At 48.7% G+C, this 16513-nt stretch overlaps 1 protein-coding gene across 2 annotated transcripts in view; it reads right to left on the bottom strand.

Annotated features, from left to right (window-relative positions):
• Positions 1 to 15490, bottom strand: part of farp2 (FERM, RhoGEF and pleckstrin domain protein 2) — a 35440-nt gene extending 19950 nt beyond the window's left edge. For both annotated transcript variants that reach the window (XM_079739691.1, XM_079739692.1), the window contains exons 1-7: positions 15397 to 15490; positions 14486 to 14721; positions 4436 to 4540; positions 3428 to 3470; positions 3252 to 3330; positions 2875 to 2972; positions 1669 to 1783 (exon numbers count right to left, since the gene is read on the bottom strand). In XM_079739691.1, coding sequence (XP_079595817.1) covers positions 1669 to 1783; positions 2875 to 2972; positions 3252 to 3330; positions 3428 to 3470; positions 4436 to 4540; positions 14486 to 14686 — 641 coding nt within the window. In that variant the 5' untranslated portion in view covers positions 14687 to 14721; positions 15397 to 15490. The remainder of the gene's footprint in view (positions 1 to 1668; positions 1784 to 2874; positions 2973 to 3251; positions 3331 to 3427; positions 3471 to 4435; positions 4541 to 14485; positions 14722 to 15396) is intronic.
• Positions 15491 to 16513: the final 1023 nt, after the last annotated feature.

The following is a 16513-nucleotide window of genomic DNA, read 5'->3' as shown; positions in this document are numbered from 1 at the left end:
CGGCAGCGATTGTAAGGAAGGCTTGTTTAGCCTAGGCTATGGTATGTTTAACTGTTAGGTTGATGCTTGCGGTTGAACAACAAAGAATGTATCATCCTTAAAATAGTTAAGATATTTGTAAGGAGTTTAGCTACATACCTGATAAGGGATGAAGTAGTAAAATGAATAAACATTCTATTGTGTATCATTTAATTGTGCTAAATTTAGCACACACACAAAGTGACATTACCCAATCTACGACTCATTCAACCGTCGATGGAACATTCTCAGAGAGAACATCATGAGCTACAGCGCTCGCACCTAGGAATTCAGACCACAGAGGGCTGGAACGCCGACGTCATAGCAGTGCTGTGTTTCTTTACTAAAAAGGTCATAGAGGAGACAAGAGCCACCGTCAGAATAATTCTGCATTCTTTAAGAATCCACAACGGAAGGGGGTCGCATAAATCTGCATGTACAGCGACGCAAGCCTGTAAATGGTTGTGTTTGTGCTGCTCAACATAGAAAATACTGTGTGTTGTGTGTGTGTGTGTGTGTGTGTGTGTGTGTGTGTGTGTGTGTGTGTGTGTGTGTGTGTGTGTGTGTGTGTGTGTGTGTGTGTGTGTGTGTGTGTGTTGAACGGGGTCCAGGGACTTAAGAGGTATTTGGGCTAGGATCTTGGAGTTTGAGAGCCACCTGGACGGCCGAGCATGACCTGAAGTCTCTGCGTCTCACACGACCAAACTCCCCCCCAGCTCTACATCTCTCTCCGGCTCTACATCTCTCCAGCTCTACATCTCTCTCTCCAGCTCTACATCTCTCCAGACACCTAGCTCTACATCTCTCTAGCTCCAACTCTACATACTACCTCTACCTACTAGCTAACTCATTTATCTGCATCTCTATCAAGTTCAATTCACACACAACCCTACCGAGCTATGACGCCTTGTTTCAGAGAGAAAGAGACGGAGACAAAGAACAGGAGAGGGAAGACCAGGAGAGAGAGGCCATCATAGAGCCATAGAGACCAAGAGAGAAAGACTTACAGACCAGGAGAGAGAAGACCAGGAGAGAGAGGCCATCATAGGGCCATAGAGACCAAGAGAGAAAGACTTACAGACCAGGAGAGAGAAGACCAGGAGAGAGAGGCCATCATACAGCCATAGAGACCAAGAGAGAAAGACTTACAGACCAGGAGAGAGAAGACCAGGAGAGAGAGGCCATCATAGAGCCATAGAGACCAAGAGAGAAAGACTTACAGACCAGGAGAAAGAAGACCAGGAGAGAGAGGCCATCATAGAGCCATAGAGACCAAGAGAGAAAGACTTACAGACCAGGAGAGAGAAGACCAGGAGAGAGAGGCCATCATAGAGCCATAGAGACCAAGAGAGAAAGACTTACAGACCAGGAGAGAGAAGACCAGGAGAGAGAGGCCATCATAGAGACCAAGAGAGAAAGACTTACAGACCAGGAGAGAGAAGACCAGGAGAGAGAGGCCATCATAGAGCCATAGAGACCAAGAGAGAAAGACTTACAGACCAGGAGAAAGGTACTGCCAGACAAGAAGAGGCCGAGAGCTAGAGGAAGACAGAGTGCCAGACCCTTAGAGACCAAGGGAGACGGACCAGGAGAGAGCGACACACAGACAGTGGATCAGAACCAAACCCAGAGGAGGTGCAGTGGACTCACAAGTGTCTTCGGTGGAAGTCCATGATGTGTTCCTGGACCTTGCCCTGGTAGGGCAGCAGGGTGTTCAGCCTCAAGTAGTCCCTGTCCGCCAGCTCGTCATAGTCCCCGATCTCCGCTGTGGGACGGATACACATTCATCATCAAACCCGCCTCCATCACAGACATCATCAAACCCGCCTTCATCACAGAAACACAATCATCAAACCCGCCTCCATCACAGAAACACAGTCATCATCAAACCCGCCTTCATCACAGAAACACAATCATCAAACCCGCCTCCATCACAGAAACACATTCATCATCAAACCGCCTTCATCACAGAGACACATTCATCATCAAACCCGCCTCCATCACAGAAACACATTCATCATCAAACCACCTTCATCACAGAAACACATTAATCATCAAACCCGCCTTCATCACAGAAACACAGTCATCATAAAACCCGCCTCCATCACAGAGACACATTCATCATCAAACCGCCTTCATCACAGAGACATAGAAATATATATCTACGTTTTGTAGCTGGTAAACAGACTATATATAGCCGGTATACAGCCTTTAAATATATGTTGTACAGCCTGTATATATATATATATATATATATATATATATATATATATATATATATATATATATATATATATATGGTGTATAGCATGTATATAGATGTTAAAGAGCCTGTATATATATGGAGTACAGCCTATAGATGTTATAGAGCCTGTATATATATGGGGTAAAGACTAGGAGCAGGACGTATATAGCCTGTATATAGATGCTAAATAGCCTGTATATAGATGCTATATAGCCTGTATGTAGATGCTATATAGCCTGTATGTAGATGCTATATAGCCAGTATAGAGATGCTATATAGCCTGTATGTAGATGCTATATAGCCTGTATGTAGATGCTATATAGCCTGTATGTAGATGCTATATAGCCTGTATGTAGATGCTATATAGCCTGTATGTAGATGCTATATAGCCAGTATAGAGATGCTATATAGCCTGCATGTAGATGCTATATAGCCTGCATGTAGATGCTATATAGCCTGTATGTAGATGCTATATAGCCAGTATAGAGATGCTATATAGCCTGTATGTAGATGCTATATAGCCTGTATGTAGATGCTATATAGCCTGTATGTAGATGCTATATAGCCTGTATGTAGATGCTATATAGCCTGTATATAGGAGTGGGACGTACACTGAACGAGGTGCGAGGCCAGCAGGGCGCCCGTGTTCTCGGTGCACAGCAGCCTGGCCTCCATAAGGTCCCTCTTCATCTGCAGGGAGAACAGGTACCTGGACACACACACACACACACACACACACACACACACACACACACACACGGTTAAAACATTAGAATGCTATAACCTTATATAACCCGTTACAAAACACCATTGTAAGACTACACAAATAAAGATATTGTGAATAAGTCATCCTGAATAAATGCTAGGCTGGTGGTGGGGACGGTGGCGTTGAGGACGGGGACGGGCTGGTGGGGGCGATGTGGCTGGTGGTGATGGTGAGGACGGGGCTGGGATGACGGTGGGGCTGGTGGGGGTGTCGGGGTCTGACCTGGTGTACTCCTCCTGGATCTGTCCGGGGTCGGGGGGGAAGAACTTGACCGACAGCCGGAAGAGCGTGTTCGCCGGTCCTGGAGGGGAGAGCGACACACAGGCGTTAACCAACAGTCTACCCACAATGCAGTGTGATGAAAGGGGGGGGGGGGGGGGGGGTCAGGGCGGACTTACTTCTGACTTGTCTCACGATGGGCTTGATGGGCTCCAACCACACCTGAAGAAGAGGAGGTGGAGGAGGAGGAAGAGTGAGCATCAACACTGAAATAACGCTCAGAACAACCTCATGATAACAGGCAGCCTGTATCTGACACACACACGCTCACACACCTTTCTGCTCATTTTGAATACCGCCGCATATGCGGATCTGATTTACATGTGTTTAAATATGTCGCTACAGACCACTCAGGCTTTGCAAGGTAGATATGGCTCATGCAGTAACAAACCCTTCTGTCATTCCACCGATAACCGCTTCTATCCCTGAGATAGTTCTAGTGCAGTGGTTCTCAAATGGGGGTACGCGTAACCCTAGGGATACTTTGGATTACTGCAGGGGGTACTCAATTTATTTATTTTTTAAATGGACGAGTGGCTGAAACGTAAATGTGAAACGGGGAGAAAGGACATCTGTGACAAAGAAAGAGCATCAATAAACTCCAAAATGTTAGTTTCAGGAGTAATCTATTTGATTGACGGGATCCACCTCTATATGCTGGCGCTGTGCTTCATTTGTTGGGAGAAATAAGCCAACGGTATAGCTTATCTTTATATATTTTTTGAGAACCACTGTTCTAGTGGATGTGGCCACACGTTACGTCACGACCAAGTTAGCCTCTGGACAGGAAATATGTGAAGTGCTTAGCTTTGTGTAAACGCTGCTCTGGGAAGCACGCGATCCAGCTACAAACAGCCTGACGTGGAGCCTGAGGTCATTGTTGAGAGAATGCAAGAAACCTAAATGTAAACAGCAGTCCTGAAGCCCGCGTCTCCCTTATCTCTTACGAATTGACTCCCCAGGCCAGAGTGACGCCCCAACACGTCCACATAACTCCAGCTACCTGCCTGGTCTGAGGTCAGCCTGGTCAACAGCAGAGCAGAGTCTGACCATCGTGTAATAAACAGAGCAGCAGACAGTCACACACACACACACACACACACACACAGACACACACCTATACATACCCAGTTCATCTGCATGTTCTGGAACTCCAGACCAAAGTAGTCGTTCTCTATGAGGTTGCCTCTCTGGAAGACCTCCGACAGCAGAGTCTGACCAAGAGACTTCGTCTGAGGAACAAACAAACGCATCATTAAGGTTCTTGCATGGACATGTTCAAAAGAGTTATGGGAGATGGATTATCATGATAAGTAACCGTAGGCACTTCCCTGCTTGCCAAAAAAAAAAGCAATGCACACAGAATATGAATAATAATGTTAAACTCCTGTCCATCCATTCAGATTTATAACCTGAATCTTAATTCAAGACTATCTAACCAAGGTAAAGGTGAGAGCACTAAAACATTGATTTATAACAGTAGAATGTTGTATAATACAAGGCCAAACAAAACAAATATGCGTGACTGCATAGGAAACATTCTCTACCTTCTGGTAAAACACACAACACAACAATGTTAGACAAATACACTTACAAACTAATGTACACACAGAACCAGACACACATTCACACACGGCCACGGATGCATCAGAGTGAGCACTGCCTAGCAACCACATCCACACACTTTGTGTTTATTTGAAAGATTAACTCATTTAGGCGTCCGTGCCACGCCCATCCAACACCACAGCAGCAAGCCGTCTGAACCAGGCGGTCTGAACCAGGTCGTCTGAACCAGTCAATTCCTTCCTCACCCATCAGTGGGGACATGAACACGTTATAGCATACGATTCAAATCCCTCACACTGCACATCAAACCTTCCCTGTAATAACACAGCTTAATAACCACATCATCCATACAGTCAAGTTATGATAGCATTAGCATCAACGGTCCATGTTTTGACTGCATTAGCATCATAGCGCCGTGTTATGACTGCTTTAGCATCATAGCTCGATGTTATGACTGCTTTAGCATCATAGCTCGATGTTATGATTGCTTTAGCATCATAACTCCATGTCATGACTGCATTAGCATCATAGCTCCATGTTATAGCATGGGTGTAAGCAGCCCGACAGGCTGCTGCCCCAGTTACACAAAGCACCCCCTAAAAACGTTACATCATGTGATTGCATAGCGCAAGATATTCCTGAACTTGGTATGAACCAGATCATGTTTAGCATAGCTCCGAATGCTACGGCTACCCGTCTGGTCCCAGTCTACTCTGAGTCAGAACGCTAGCGGGAAGAGTAGGCCCTCCTCTCCGCACACGGCCGCGGGGCGGGCGGCCGGAAGCCGTCTGGCGTTCACCGTAGCGATGGCCGCCGTTTGTTTTTCCTGAAATACGGACTAATTGCTACGTGCCAGGAACGAGTAGCTCTTGAGGTCTGGACCCGGAGCCTGCGACGTTTTGGGAAAATTATAGACTTTCACATCTGGTTGTAATGCTGAATTGTATTTTAAAAGCCTTGTAAAAACCATTGCTTTCGCCTATGCGAGCGTGAAGTACGGTATTACAGCGCCACAAAAGGAAAGATATGTTCTGCCCTATACCCATATTTTTTTGTGTTTAATGGGCCTGCAGCAGTACACACACTGGCTGGACGACACTCATCGGACAGGAGGAGCTCTGGTTCTGAACCACGGAGTGACGCTCAGTGGGAGCTGTGGTGGAGATCTGTGGGAGAAAACGCTTCAGAAGGTGGTTTGGAACAGAGATGGATGAATCAATCCGTTTCTGGCCTTCTCACAGGTCAAGGGTTTGGTCATCCAGCCTGGAATCAGAGATCCACTCTAAGACACTCTGTTCCACGAGGGGAAAGACACGATACCGTCGCATCAGCGGTAGGTGTCTGTCACCATTGAACAGTGTTTGTTTCCATCGGGGCATTAAGTATAATCAAACTTACTCCGACTAACTCAAACTCAATTGGGTATCATTTCACAGCCCTTTGAATACACGTTTTTCAAACCATTTTAAGCGAGAGCCCCGAAAAACCGTCCCCTCAGCCTCGGTGGCCCCTGAACACAACGTCACTAAGAGGAATCCCTTAAAGAACTTTAAACTAATGAACATCCATGTCCACAAATGCTGGGGAGTCAAGGTTTCAGTCAGGGGTTCTGTCAGCCCTCAGAGAGGCGTAGAAGGTGATTGGTCGACAGAGAGTTCCGAGGCCTGATGACCAGGTCGCCGAGTGTTCGCCATTATCAACCAACGCGAAGCGTGGGTTCAAACGGTTGCTAGGTCACCCGAGCGGTTCTGTGGAGCACGGCCCGGTAGACCCCCCACCCCCCCCTCCCTGGTACCAGAACCCCCGCCCCGAAGGTTTGAACAGGCCGACCCCGGGACGGAGGGCAGCGCCGGGACACGGTGACTCGTGTCCCGGTCACAGGGGAAGTGTTCTCCACAGGTCTAGCCTGGCGCTACTCATTAACCCAACGAGGACTCATTACCCCAACAAGGCCCGCCATTCAACCCGCTCCAGGGCATGGCTACAACAAAACAAACCTCCAACATCCCCCCTCCATCAGGAGAGAGGTTTAGTCTACTTTATATATATCTATCTATCTCTATACATCTCAATATCTATCCAGGAAAGTTGGTTTATTCTACATTATCTATCGATCTAACCATCTATCTCTTGATACCTAATATTCAAATACTTTGCTCTCTCTATATAATATATATACATCTTTCTAAATGTATATATCTCCAACTAAATCTCTATTTATAACTATATCTTTCTATACATTGATCTCCAGAAGTAGGGATGGTTTGGGCTAACATTTCTCTTCTATAAGCACGATGGTTTCATTCTAAACAAAGTCAAACTGGTGCCAGGCATGTTATTCGTCTTCATGGTGTGTGAGCCGTGTTCTGGTTGACCAGCACAATATAATACGTTCCTTTATCCACCAGGTCCGATGTGAGTGGAATTCCCCCTCAGAAAACACACAACTTTAACTGGTTCTTCGGCTGGCATGACCGGCGTGTCAAACCAGTCTGCAGCACATGCCTGAATCATGTGCTCAGACAGACGTCACACAGAGAGCGGTCCCAGAGCGACAGAGCTTCTCGTCTGACTTCACAACAGCGCCACACAAGAGGAGAGTTCAAGAGAACAACAACCTATAAACTTATACACGACCAAACCCAACCCAGGCCTGTGACATTTGGGATCCTAAAATAGGAGCCGCCGGTTACCAACAGCCAGCGTAGACAAAGACAGGGCCGGAATAAGGGCTGGCTTTGTGTACACATTAACAGAACTTCAACCCCATCCTGCGCAGAGAGAACAGCCTTCAGATAGCACACTGCTATACCGGGGAAGCTAGCATACACGTCAAGTAGACTAGATTGGCTGCTTTAAGGTTGTCAGAACTGAATTATTGTTATGTTTGTTGTTAATAAATCTCTGTTCCTTCTCACTCTGTTTCAAAGTGGTGTTCAATTGACTTATTCTTCATTCATCACATTCACAGCCACTTCTAATGAGTTCAGATTCCCTAAAACTAAGGAGGTGCTGTGCTCAAGGACCCGGACTCAAACCCTGCACCTTGGACTGGGAGGTGACCACCCCAGCCCCAACACTACCCAGCCTGTGTGTCTTCAGATAATAACATACTGGGGAAGCGACCGTTCTCAGACACCTTACTATCAAATTATTTATCACTTTGATACAAAGCAATGTACCGTGAATTCAGATCAAAGTGATTAGTTCGTGCGTGCGTGCGTGCTTGAGTGGACGCGTGCGTCGTGCGTGCGTTCGTGCACAGCCAACAGCAGCTTGATAATAGCCCAGTGGAGGAACCCTTCTACTTTAGACACGGGTCACCAGGTCACTGAATCACCCCCAGACAACAAGCAGGCTCTGCTGCAGAAACATCTGGTTCCCATAATCCAGAGGGGGAGGAGGGGGGAGGCGGGGGAGGAGTGAGGGAGGGGTGAGGGAGGCGGGGGTGGGCTTAGGATAAAGGTCTCAGAGGACGCCTTCCAACTCCCCGTGTTGGCCGGTTTTTGCTCGTCTCGGAGCAGAGATGTTTCAACCCCACTGGAATCAACATCTGGGTCAATAAAGGTTCAACAAAGCGTTTTGTTTGAACGACTCAAGCGGCCCAACAGGTTGAACCCCACCCCCCCCCAGCAGGGAGTTGTGTTCCCGGGGTGCGCGTCGTGGGACAGGTTAGCGCCGCGTCGACGGTTCGCCACGGAGGTAACCCCGCAGGGGGAAGGGGGCGGCGGGCGGTGTGTTGGGGCTTGTTGGGTCGGAGCGGTTTCCCTTTCACACACTCGAGCGTGACGCCACGCCCCAGAGGAGCTTTACAATACGAGCCAGACCGACCGGCCGGGCGGAACCAACCGGTAGCGACCGGTACTGCTGGGACATATACGTTTACGCTTCAGACCTGGCAGTGGAAAACGACTAGCGTTACAATACGCTGTTTTTATATTAGGGTGACCAAAAGTAATATTGCAACACTCTGAATTAGGCAAAAGATTCAACAACTTGTGTTGATATTCAACGTTGATAACAAAAGAGAGTTAAGCCAACAAAAGAAAGACTAAGGTTAACATGATAACATTTCTCGCTCTTTTAAGACATGGCGTTTTTATTGAATGAGCCATCCGGCCTGTATGAGCTCATAGAGGCCGGTTAATGTCAATGTTGAGGAAACAAAGTAATCTGAATGTGTATCTGAACAGTGATGACTTATAGTCCCGATATTGAGGAGTAGTACAGACTTGATTGGTTGAGTCTGGACCTTTGGGTGAGTGTGTACTCAGAACCACTGGACCAGATGTGGGGGGTTTGTTTGCAGAAGACAACCCGACCACAGAGACACTAATCAGGCCAGAGTTTACCCCCTTTCACTGCGTTATCCCACACCTAGACATTAGTACACACACAGACAGCTAGACACTAGTCACACACACAGACACTAGTAACACACCCACATTAACACAGACAGACACTAGTAAAACACACCTAGACACTAGTCACACACACACAACCACACACACACACAGCTGCTGAACAACAGTCCGAGTATTTCCATTTGTCAGGGCTTTGCCGTCCAGCAGAGTTAGATCTGGCGGCGCTTTAGAGAGCAGGCAGATGGGCTCTGAGCTACGGTGGCTGACTCAGGCCGTGCTACTGTACCCCAGATCACTGCTCCAAACACGCACGCCAGCAACCAGCCTTCAAAGGGCCCAGTTTGTTGTTCTTTGTATTCTAGTCCCTGGTTTGTTGGTTCTGCCCCCTGCTGCGGTCAACAAGTGTAGTCCGACTACTGGAGGGGTTTCACCAGCTGGGACCGGACTGATTTGAACTCCTAGGGACGGAGAATAGTTTTAACGCTTGGGGGAGGGATGCTAGTTTTAGCTATTGAGGGAGAGGCTAGCTTTAACTCCATGGGAACCGACACTAGTTTTGGCCAAGAGTCCAAACCAACCAGCTAGGTTGAGGTCTAGGGAAGGCTGGTTTGGAACCCCCTCTCGCTACTGTTCGGGATCACTGAGTCCATCATCCAGCTGTCATATGCAGCCGCTGACCTGCCCGCCAGCGGCCGTCGACCGTCCAGCTCCTCAACCCCGTTATAACTCTTCCACGCTTTCCCCTTGAACGTTTCTTTGTTCAAGATCCCTTTCAGAAGGGTAATAATGATGTCAGGAATCTGGAGAAGGTGAGAGGCTCCTCGCCTGAATACTAACAAAGGAAATGAGGAGTTAAGGTCACGCAAACCCCGCTGCTACTGAACATGTCTTCACAGATCCCATCATTACTACCCTCTAACACTCTGCCCTCCGGAACCCTTTCCCTCTGCCAACTCACTAAAGGTCCACGCAACACACAGACTTTCATCATTACCCTCACCAAGAGCTATGAACTGCCCTGGGTCGACATGGGAATACAATTACCGTAGCAGGGCCGTGCGTCTGCCAGGATGGGCTTAGAAGGAAGAGCTACCTGACAGCTTACAGGCATGAAGGAATCGAGAGATGAAAGATGGGTAGAATTCCCATGGCTTCCCTCTGTAGATCTAATCTTAAGTGAATAGGACTGTTGCAATACACGTTGGACGTCTCTGCTACAACGTGCACAATGTGGAGCTGATAGCTCCGTCTATACTGGTGCACTGGTATTCTCTGAGAGGAATTAAAAGCACTTATTGCTTTATTTCAGAGTGTCTACTCTACCAAGTTACGATTATCCAACACCACTCTTTCAACTAACGTCGTACATCTGCACCTTGTCTCTATATAAAAAAAACCCCTTGATTGTTCAGTACTTGTTTGTAGCACCTCCAACGTCACTGATTGTTTTGATTGATCAGAACTTGAGTTACTTGTTTGCCCGCAGTGACACCTCTGTGAGCGGTCCAGGAGAGCTATCTGCCATGAGAGCTGAGAGCTTACCTCTTATCTTTGACGTTTGTGCGGCACAAAAGGCAAGGCATTATTTAATCTCTACGAATGGTCTAGAGGCTGCCATGTGACTCATGAACACTCTCGGGAGTGTTCCAGAACAAAACCATGCCATGTTGGCAAGCAAAGGAATATCTGTCGTGTGTCGGAGTAAAGATACTAAAAACAACAAAGCACAATGTTAAGTACAACTATTTTAAAGTCCTTCGAACTCTTGGGGTCCAAATTAAGTGTTTGCTGCCACCCCCTCCCATCCTATCAAACCACTGTCCTCCCAGCAAGACACTGATCCCTTCCCTCAAACCACACCCTCCCAGCAGGACTAGAGCCCCTCCCCCCCAATCAAACCAGTGTCCTCCCAGCAGGACGACGGCCCCTCCCCTCCGGCCTGCCACCCCGGGGCTATTGATGTGCTTGTTTGCCAACACTGAGCAAAGCTCCCCCTCCCCTTGCCTCCCTACAACCCTTTACTCCCTCCTCTCTCCCCCCCCGCCCCATCCTCTACTCCCCTCTCCCCCCTTACCCCATCGCCCCCCTCTCTCCCCCTCCCCTCTCTTCTCTCTCTCTCCCCCCCTCATCCTCTACTCCCCTCTCCCCCCTTACCCCATCGCCCCCCCTCTCTACTATCCTCCCCCCACCCAGCCCTTTCCTCCCTCCCTCCCTCCCTCGACCCCCCCCGTCTCTCTCCCCCTCCACCCTCCCCTCCTCCTCCTTTAAGGGCCCGACTGTTACCCTCCTCCTCCTCAGTGGGGGCCAGCCGGCCACCGGAGGGGCCCCGGGGCCTGGATGAAGGCGGCCTGTGTTCCCCCGTCCCCAGACCACAAGGACAGCTTTCAGCGGGGGGGGTGGGCGGGATGGGCGGGGGCCCGTGGAGCAGAGCCACCGGGGCCGGGATGGGGGGCCGTGCCAGCAGTAACCTGCAGCTCTCGGTCCCCAGAGCGTCACAGCCAGGCGTGCTCTCTGATTGGTCAGGCTACATCAGAGGGCAGGCCTGATGTCATGCCTCACCTGGCCTCGGAGCCGTCGTGAGCCGTGATTTAAGGTCAGAGGTAGAGGAACAAGCTCTCTTCTGTACACATGAGGCCCGGTTTTCTGTTTTTGCATTGCCCCGCTGTACTTTCGCTTTATTTATTTGCATTTTTTTCACCTTTAGAAGAGCAATTGGAACCAAAACATGGTCCACTTCCTCCAGGAATAAGTGGTACTGCAGATTTAGCTGTTCCACCACAGTGTAATAAAACCGTGCAGCAGAGAAACATCGGCGCAAGACAAACGCTAGAAAGGGGACATCTATAAAGGAAGCTTGACATCTTGAAAACACACACACACACACACACACACACACACACACACACACACACTTGAGTTCCATGATGACAAACACACATGCCCTACACTCGAACATTCTGTTGGACCAGTTCACAGCTGACCGCACTCAGAGGGCTTCCCAGATACACAAAACAGAACCCCCCCTGCCTCCCCCCAGACCACAACCGCGGGAGACCCCTTGGGAGACCGCCCCGGGACCGGGTACGAGTCCAGGCCTGGATGGGTGACAGCAGCTTCTGAGGGCTGTGCCAGGCGGAGCCACAACCCTTTAAACCATCCAGCACTGTCATTAGGGGCTATTTCTGCATACGGAGAGGCCGGATAAAATAACACGCCAGGGCCGGCTACACTCTTTGTCAGGACATGAAGGCATGTATGGAAAAGGACCAGTCGGTCCTTTTCCATACATGCCTTCACGTCCTGACAAAGAGTGTGTGCAGGTTAATTCACCAGAAACCACCCTCTCAATCCCTGCAAGTTGAACTATAAAACGGAAATGCAATGGCAATGCTTTTTCCACTCAAACCAAAGACTGGTGGCGTTGCCTGGTGAACGACTCGTCTCGGTTCGGTGGTGAAACCAGGTGTAAAGGAGACACACAGATACGACCGGTCGTAAAATTAGAGAGAGGGCTGAGATCAAACGCGGGAGAGGGGAGGAGGAGGGCGAAGGGGAGAGGGGAGGGGGGGGGGGGGGGGGAGGTAGAGGTGGACAAAACCAATGACCCACTGTGACTCCATCTTGGCTTTGGACAAACAGTGTGCATGCGTCAGCTTCTATTAGGCCAGCAGTCCCAGAGACGGCATATGGTGCAGAAGATTATGAAACATCACGTCTCAGCAGCACCTCTGCCACCCCCCGCCACGGCCTGACTTGTTGTGGCTGCCCGGGTAATTAATCCAGCGCCGTTTGAATCATAACGATAAACCATGGGAGACTCCAACCCCCAGCTGCTAATTCTGCTTTGTTTGCGTCTATTAGAGTACATTGTGTTCTTCAGTATCGCCATTAATGCCAGTCCCAGTCTCAAAGGGCTTCACAGCCCACTTTATACGACACCCCCCCCCCCCCCCGACACTAAGAACCCCCCTAAAGGACCGCGAGAAAGAAAAAAAACAAACCCAGAGAGGGGGAAGCCTTGACGAGGAACCGAGAAGAAGGACAGTGAGGAGTGCAGTGAACGGTCAGTATTTATACCGCGCTTTACTAACCAGTGTTCACTCAAAGCGCTGTACAATATTGCCTCACATTCACCCATTCATGCACACATTCACACACTGACGGCGGTGTCAACCACACATGGCGACAGCCAGCTCGTCGAGGAGTGAGGGTGAGGTGCCTTGCTCAGGGACAAATGGACACTCCGGGGTGAGCCGGGGATCAAACCAGCAACCTTCTGGTAACCGGCCAACCCGCCTTACCTCCTGAGCCACACTCCGCCCCTCAGAAGGTGCTGAGCAGACACATCGCGGCGGCAGCACAAACAAGCAAACATTTGTTGTCCAATCACAATCACCGCCTTGATTTCATAGCGAGCCGTAGGGCTGCAGAACTTGGAGTAGATCAGGAAGTCCGAACAGGAACGCCGACTTCCTCATTGCTTCCTATTGCCGACGCCACAAATAAACAAACAGACAACTGCTAGAACAGATAGCCGCTTAATGACCCCGGGAGCCAATCACACGCAAGCTACCACACCGAAAGCATTTAAATGTTCAGCATTGAAAATCTGGACACACACACACACACACACACACACACACACACACACACACACACACACACACACACACACACACACACACACACACACACACACACTTTAGTCTGGAATCCCGTTATTGCAGGAAAGGAGTTCCTGTCACATCTGTCCGACACATTTCCACTTGGAGGGCCGAGTAAAGTTTGCTCCCAATGGGGGGGGCTCACTCACGGTTGCCCTGGCAACAGGGATCTTCATTAACTTGGCCCGATCTACTTTATTGGCCAGTGAAACGCTGTCTGCCACATCTATGAAAAAAAACACTGCGGGCCAAGCCTGGCTGAAATTAAACAATTGAGTCGGACTTGATCATAAATATCCAGCTATTATCTGTCTGGATGGTAAAAACTAGGCTAAGAATGTATGTATAGTAGACCCAGTTGGCTCTGGGCAGCCACTCAGGAAGCTGCCCCCGAGTCCCTGTGGGTTGGATTTGATTCGCCCGGTAAGAAGGAAGATGGCTTCTGAACCAAAGCCATCCGTGGCTGCTGTCCCAAACCTGGCTCTGCCACACGCAAACTGGGTCGCCCGCATCTTCCCATGCAACCCCAACCCCGGGACGACGCTCCCCGCAACTAAAGCAGCGCTGGTCACAAGTGACTCACCTCCATGTCGTAAAACTCCTGGGAGTCGTCCAAACCCACCACTCGCATTTGCAGTCCTCTGCCGTAGTTCCTCCCCGCAGCGGACATGTTGACCGACAGAGCCTGCCCGGACTCCAGGGTGCTGATGCCCGCGTTGAACGGTGCCCCTAGCCGGGTGCCAGGCGTCTGGATGACCCGGTACGAACCTTCCAGTTCCCCCATGACTGCTCCAGACAGACAGACCGCCCCGGGCACTCCTGCAATCACAGCGAGCAATTAACCCCAGGCATGCGGGACGGGGCAGGGCTACCTCACAGCTCGGTCTGAGGTGATTAGGGTCGTTTCTGGGGGAATATGCTGATCGACCAGTGATCTGCAGAGGATCCAACGCCTTGTAGCCTCCTCACAACGTGGCTTCTTCTCGCCGTACGTCTGGCATGTGCGTCCGTCCCACCGGATCACTCACTATGCATGAGTACAGCAGTATTTATTCAAGGAGCGACTTCACATTCACGGAACAACCCCGCTGCAACACGTTGTTCACGTCGCCACTTCCCATGTAGCTCTACAGGTCTGCAGCACTGGCCACAAGTAGTTAACTAATGTATATTCACATAGAAAGAAAAGTGCATGAAGTTGTGATTTCATGCAACATGTAACCTGGGCCAATTAGCCAAAGTAGTAAACAACATTGTGTGGCAGCAGGCGTACAGAAAACACACACGAAAAATATTAATTAAAGAAATAAAACGCTGTAAATCGGTACAATCTGCATTAGATTGCGTGCAGACTTTAACGCGGCGAGACGCGGTCGACGACCGAGGAACCGCGTTACCTAAGAAAGGTTAAACCTAACTCAATCCCTTCGCACCGATCTATAAATAAAGTTGCTGTATCGGGAACAAACGCGATAAAAAACAAACAAGTTTTACCTTCAGTTCAACGTCGAATGGCTACACTAACACAAGTTAGTGTCTTCGGGAAGGACACCATTGCAGTCCATGATTGCTGTCGAGTGGAAACGAGAAGAGACGACTGGCTGAGCCGGGTCCTCCTTCCATTGGCTCACACAGCGAGACCTATGGACTAGTCCTGGTCCAGGACAAGGAGGCCTGCTGGTGGTCAAATCCCCTCTTTACGGCCCTACAATGACTACATGGATTTAGAATACATTGATTTACTTTGATTTATTTTAAAAGTCTTGATTATTCAACCTAAATGTCACTATATCACAATGGCCATATTAGATTAGACTATATATGTCTATAGTGTATCCGGTATGGATAGAGTGAATATTGGACCAGAGACATCTATTTATGGAAAACTGCTTTTTATACTAAACTTTCCGAGATCTGCAGAATCAATCAGCACAATTCTACAAAAGATGCCAAACTCTTCAATGTTCAGCAGGAAAACACACTCAGTACATGCTGACGATTACATACAATGTTTTAATTATCAAGTTAAAGCATTCACTTATATATTCAATTGATAGTGATAATTACTTTGGGTCATTATCAATGGACTTTGTGACAGCGGGACAAAAAGTGACTTTTGTAATAAACAATGAAGCATTTGTAAAGGAGCTCCCTCTAGTGGACAAAAGGAAGATTGGACATTTTGCATTATTTAGGATATTATTTACCTATGAACCTTTTGCTACGACTATTAATTAGTTTATCTGATTTAATCAAAAGCAATTTACTGAGGACTACATACAGGATACATGTCATTAACGACCCGGTCGTGGTTATTGGTGTCTTGCTCAACGATGACTACAGGTTATCTAGAACCTTTTGAACCAAGAGACTTTTGACCCAACAACCTTTGACCTGGGGGGTCAAACGCTCTAACTACTACTAGCCTATCCTGCCTCCATAGTCCTCCACCCTATGAACACTACACAGCAAAATCGACTTGACACAGAAAAACTACAAGAACTACAAACATGGTTGCTCATCAACAACACAGTAATGGCTCCATAAACAGGTCTGTAGTCCCTCGGAACTTCAAAGTCCCCACACACATTGTGCAAGACCCTGATATAGA

Source organism: Pollachius pollachius, assembly GCF_949987615.1.
Source record: "Pollachius pollachius genome assembly, chromosome: 7".
Taxonomy (NCBI): Eukaryota; Metazoa; Chordata; class Actinopteri; order Gadiformes; family Gadidae; genus Pollachius; species Pollachius pollachius.
This window is presented reverse-complemented; position numbering and strand designations above follow the sequence as displayed.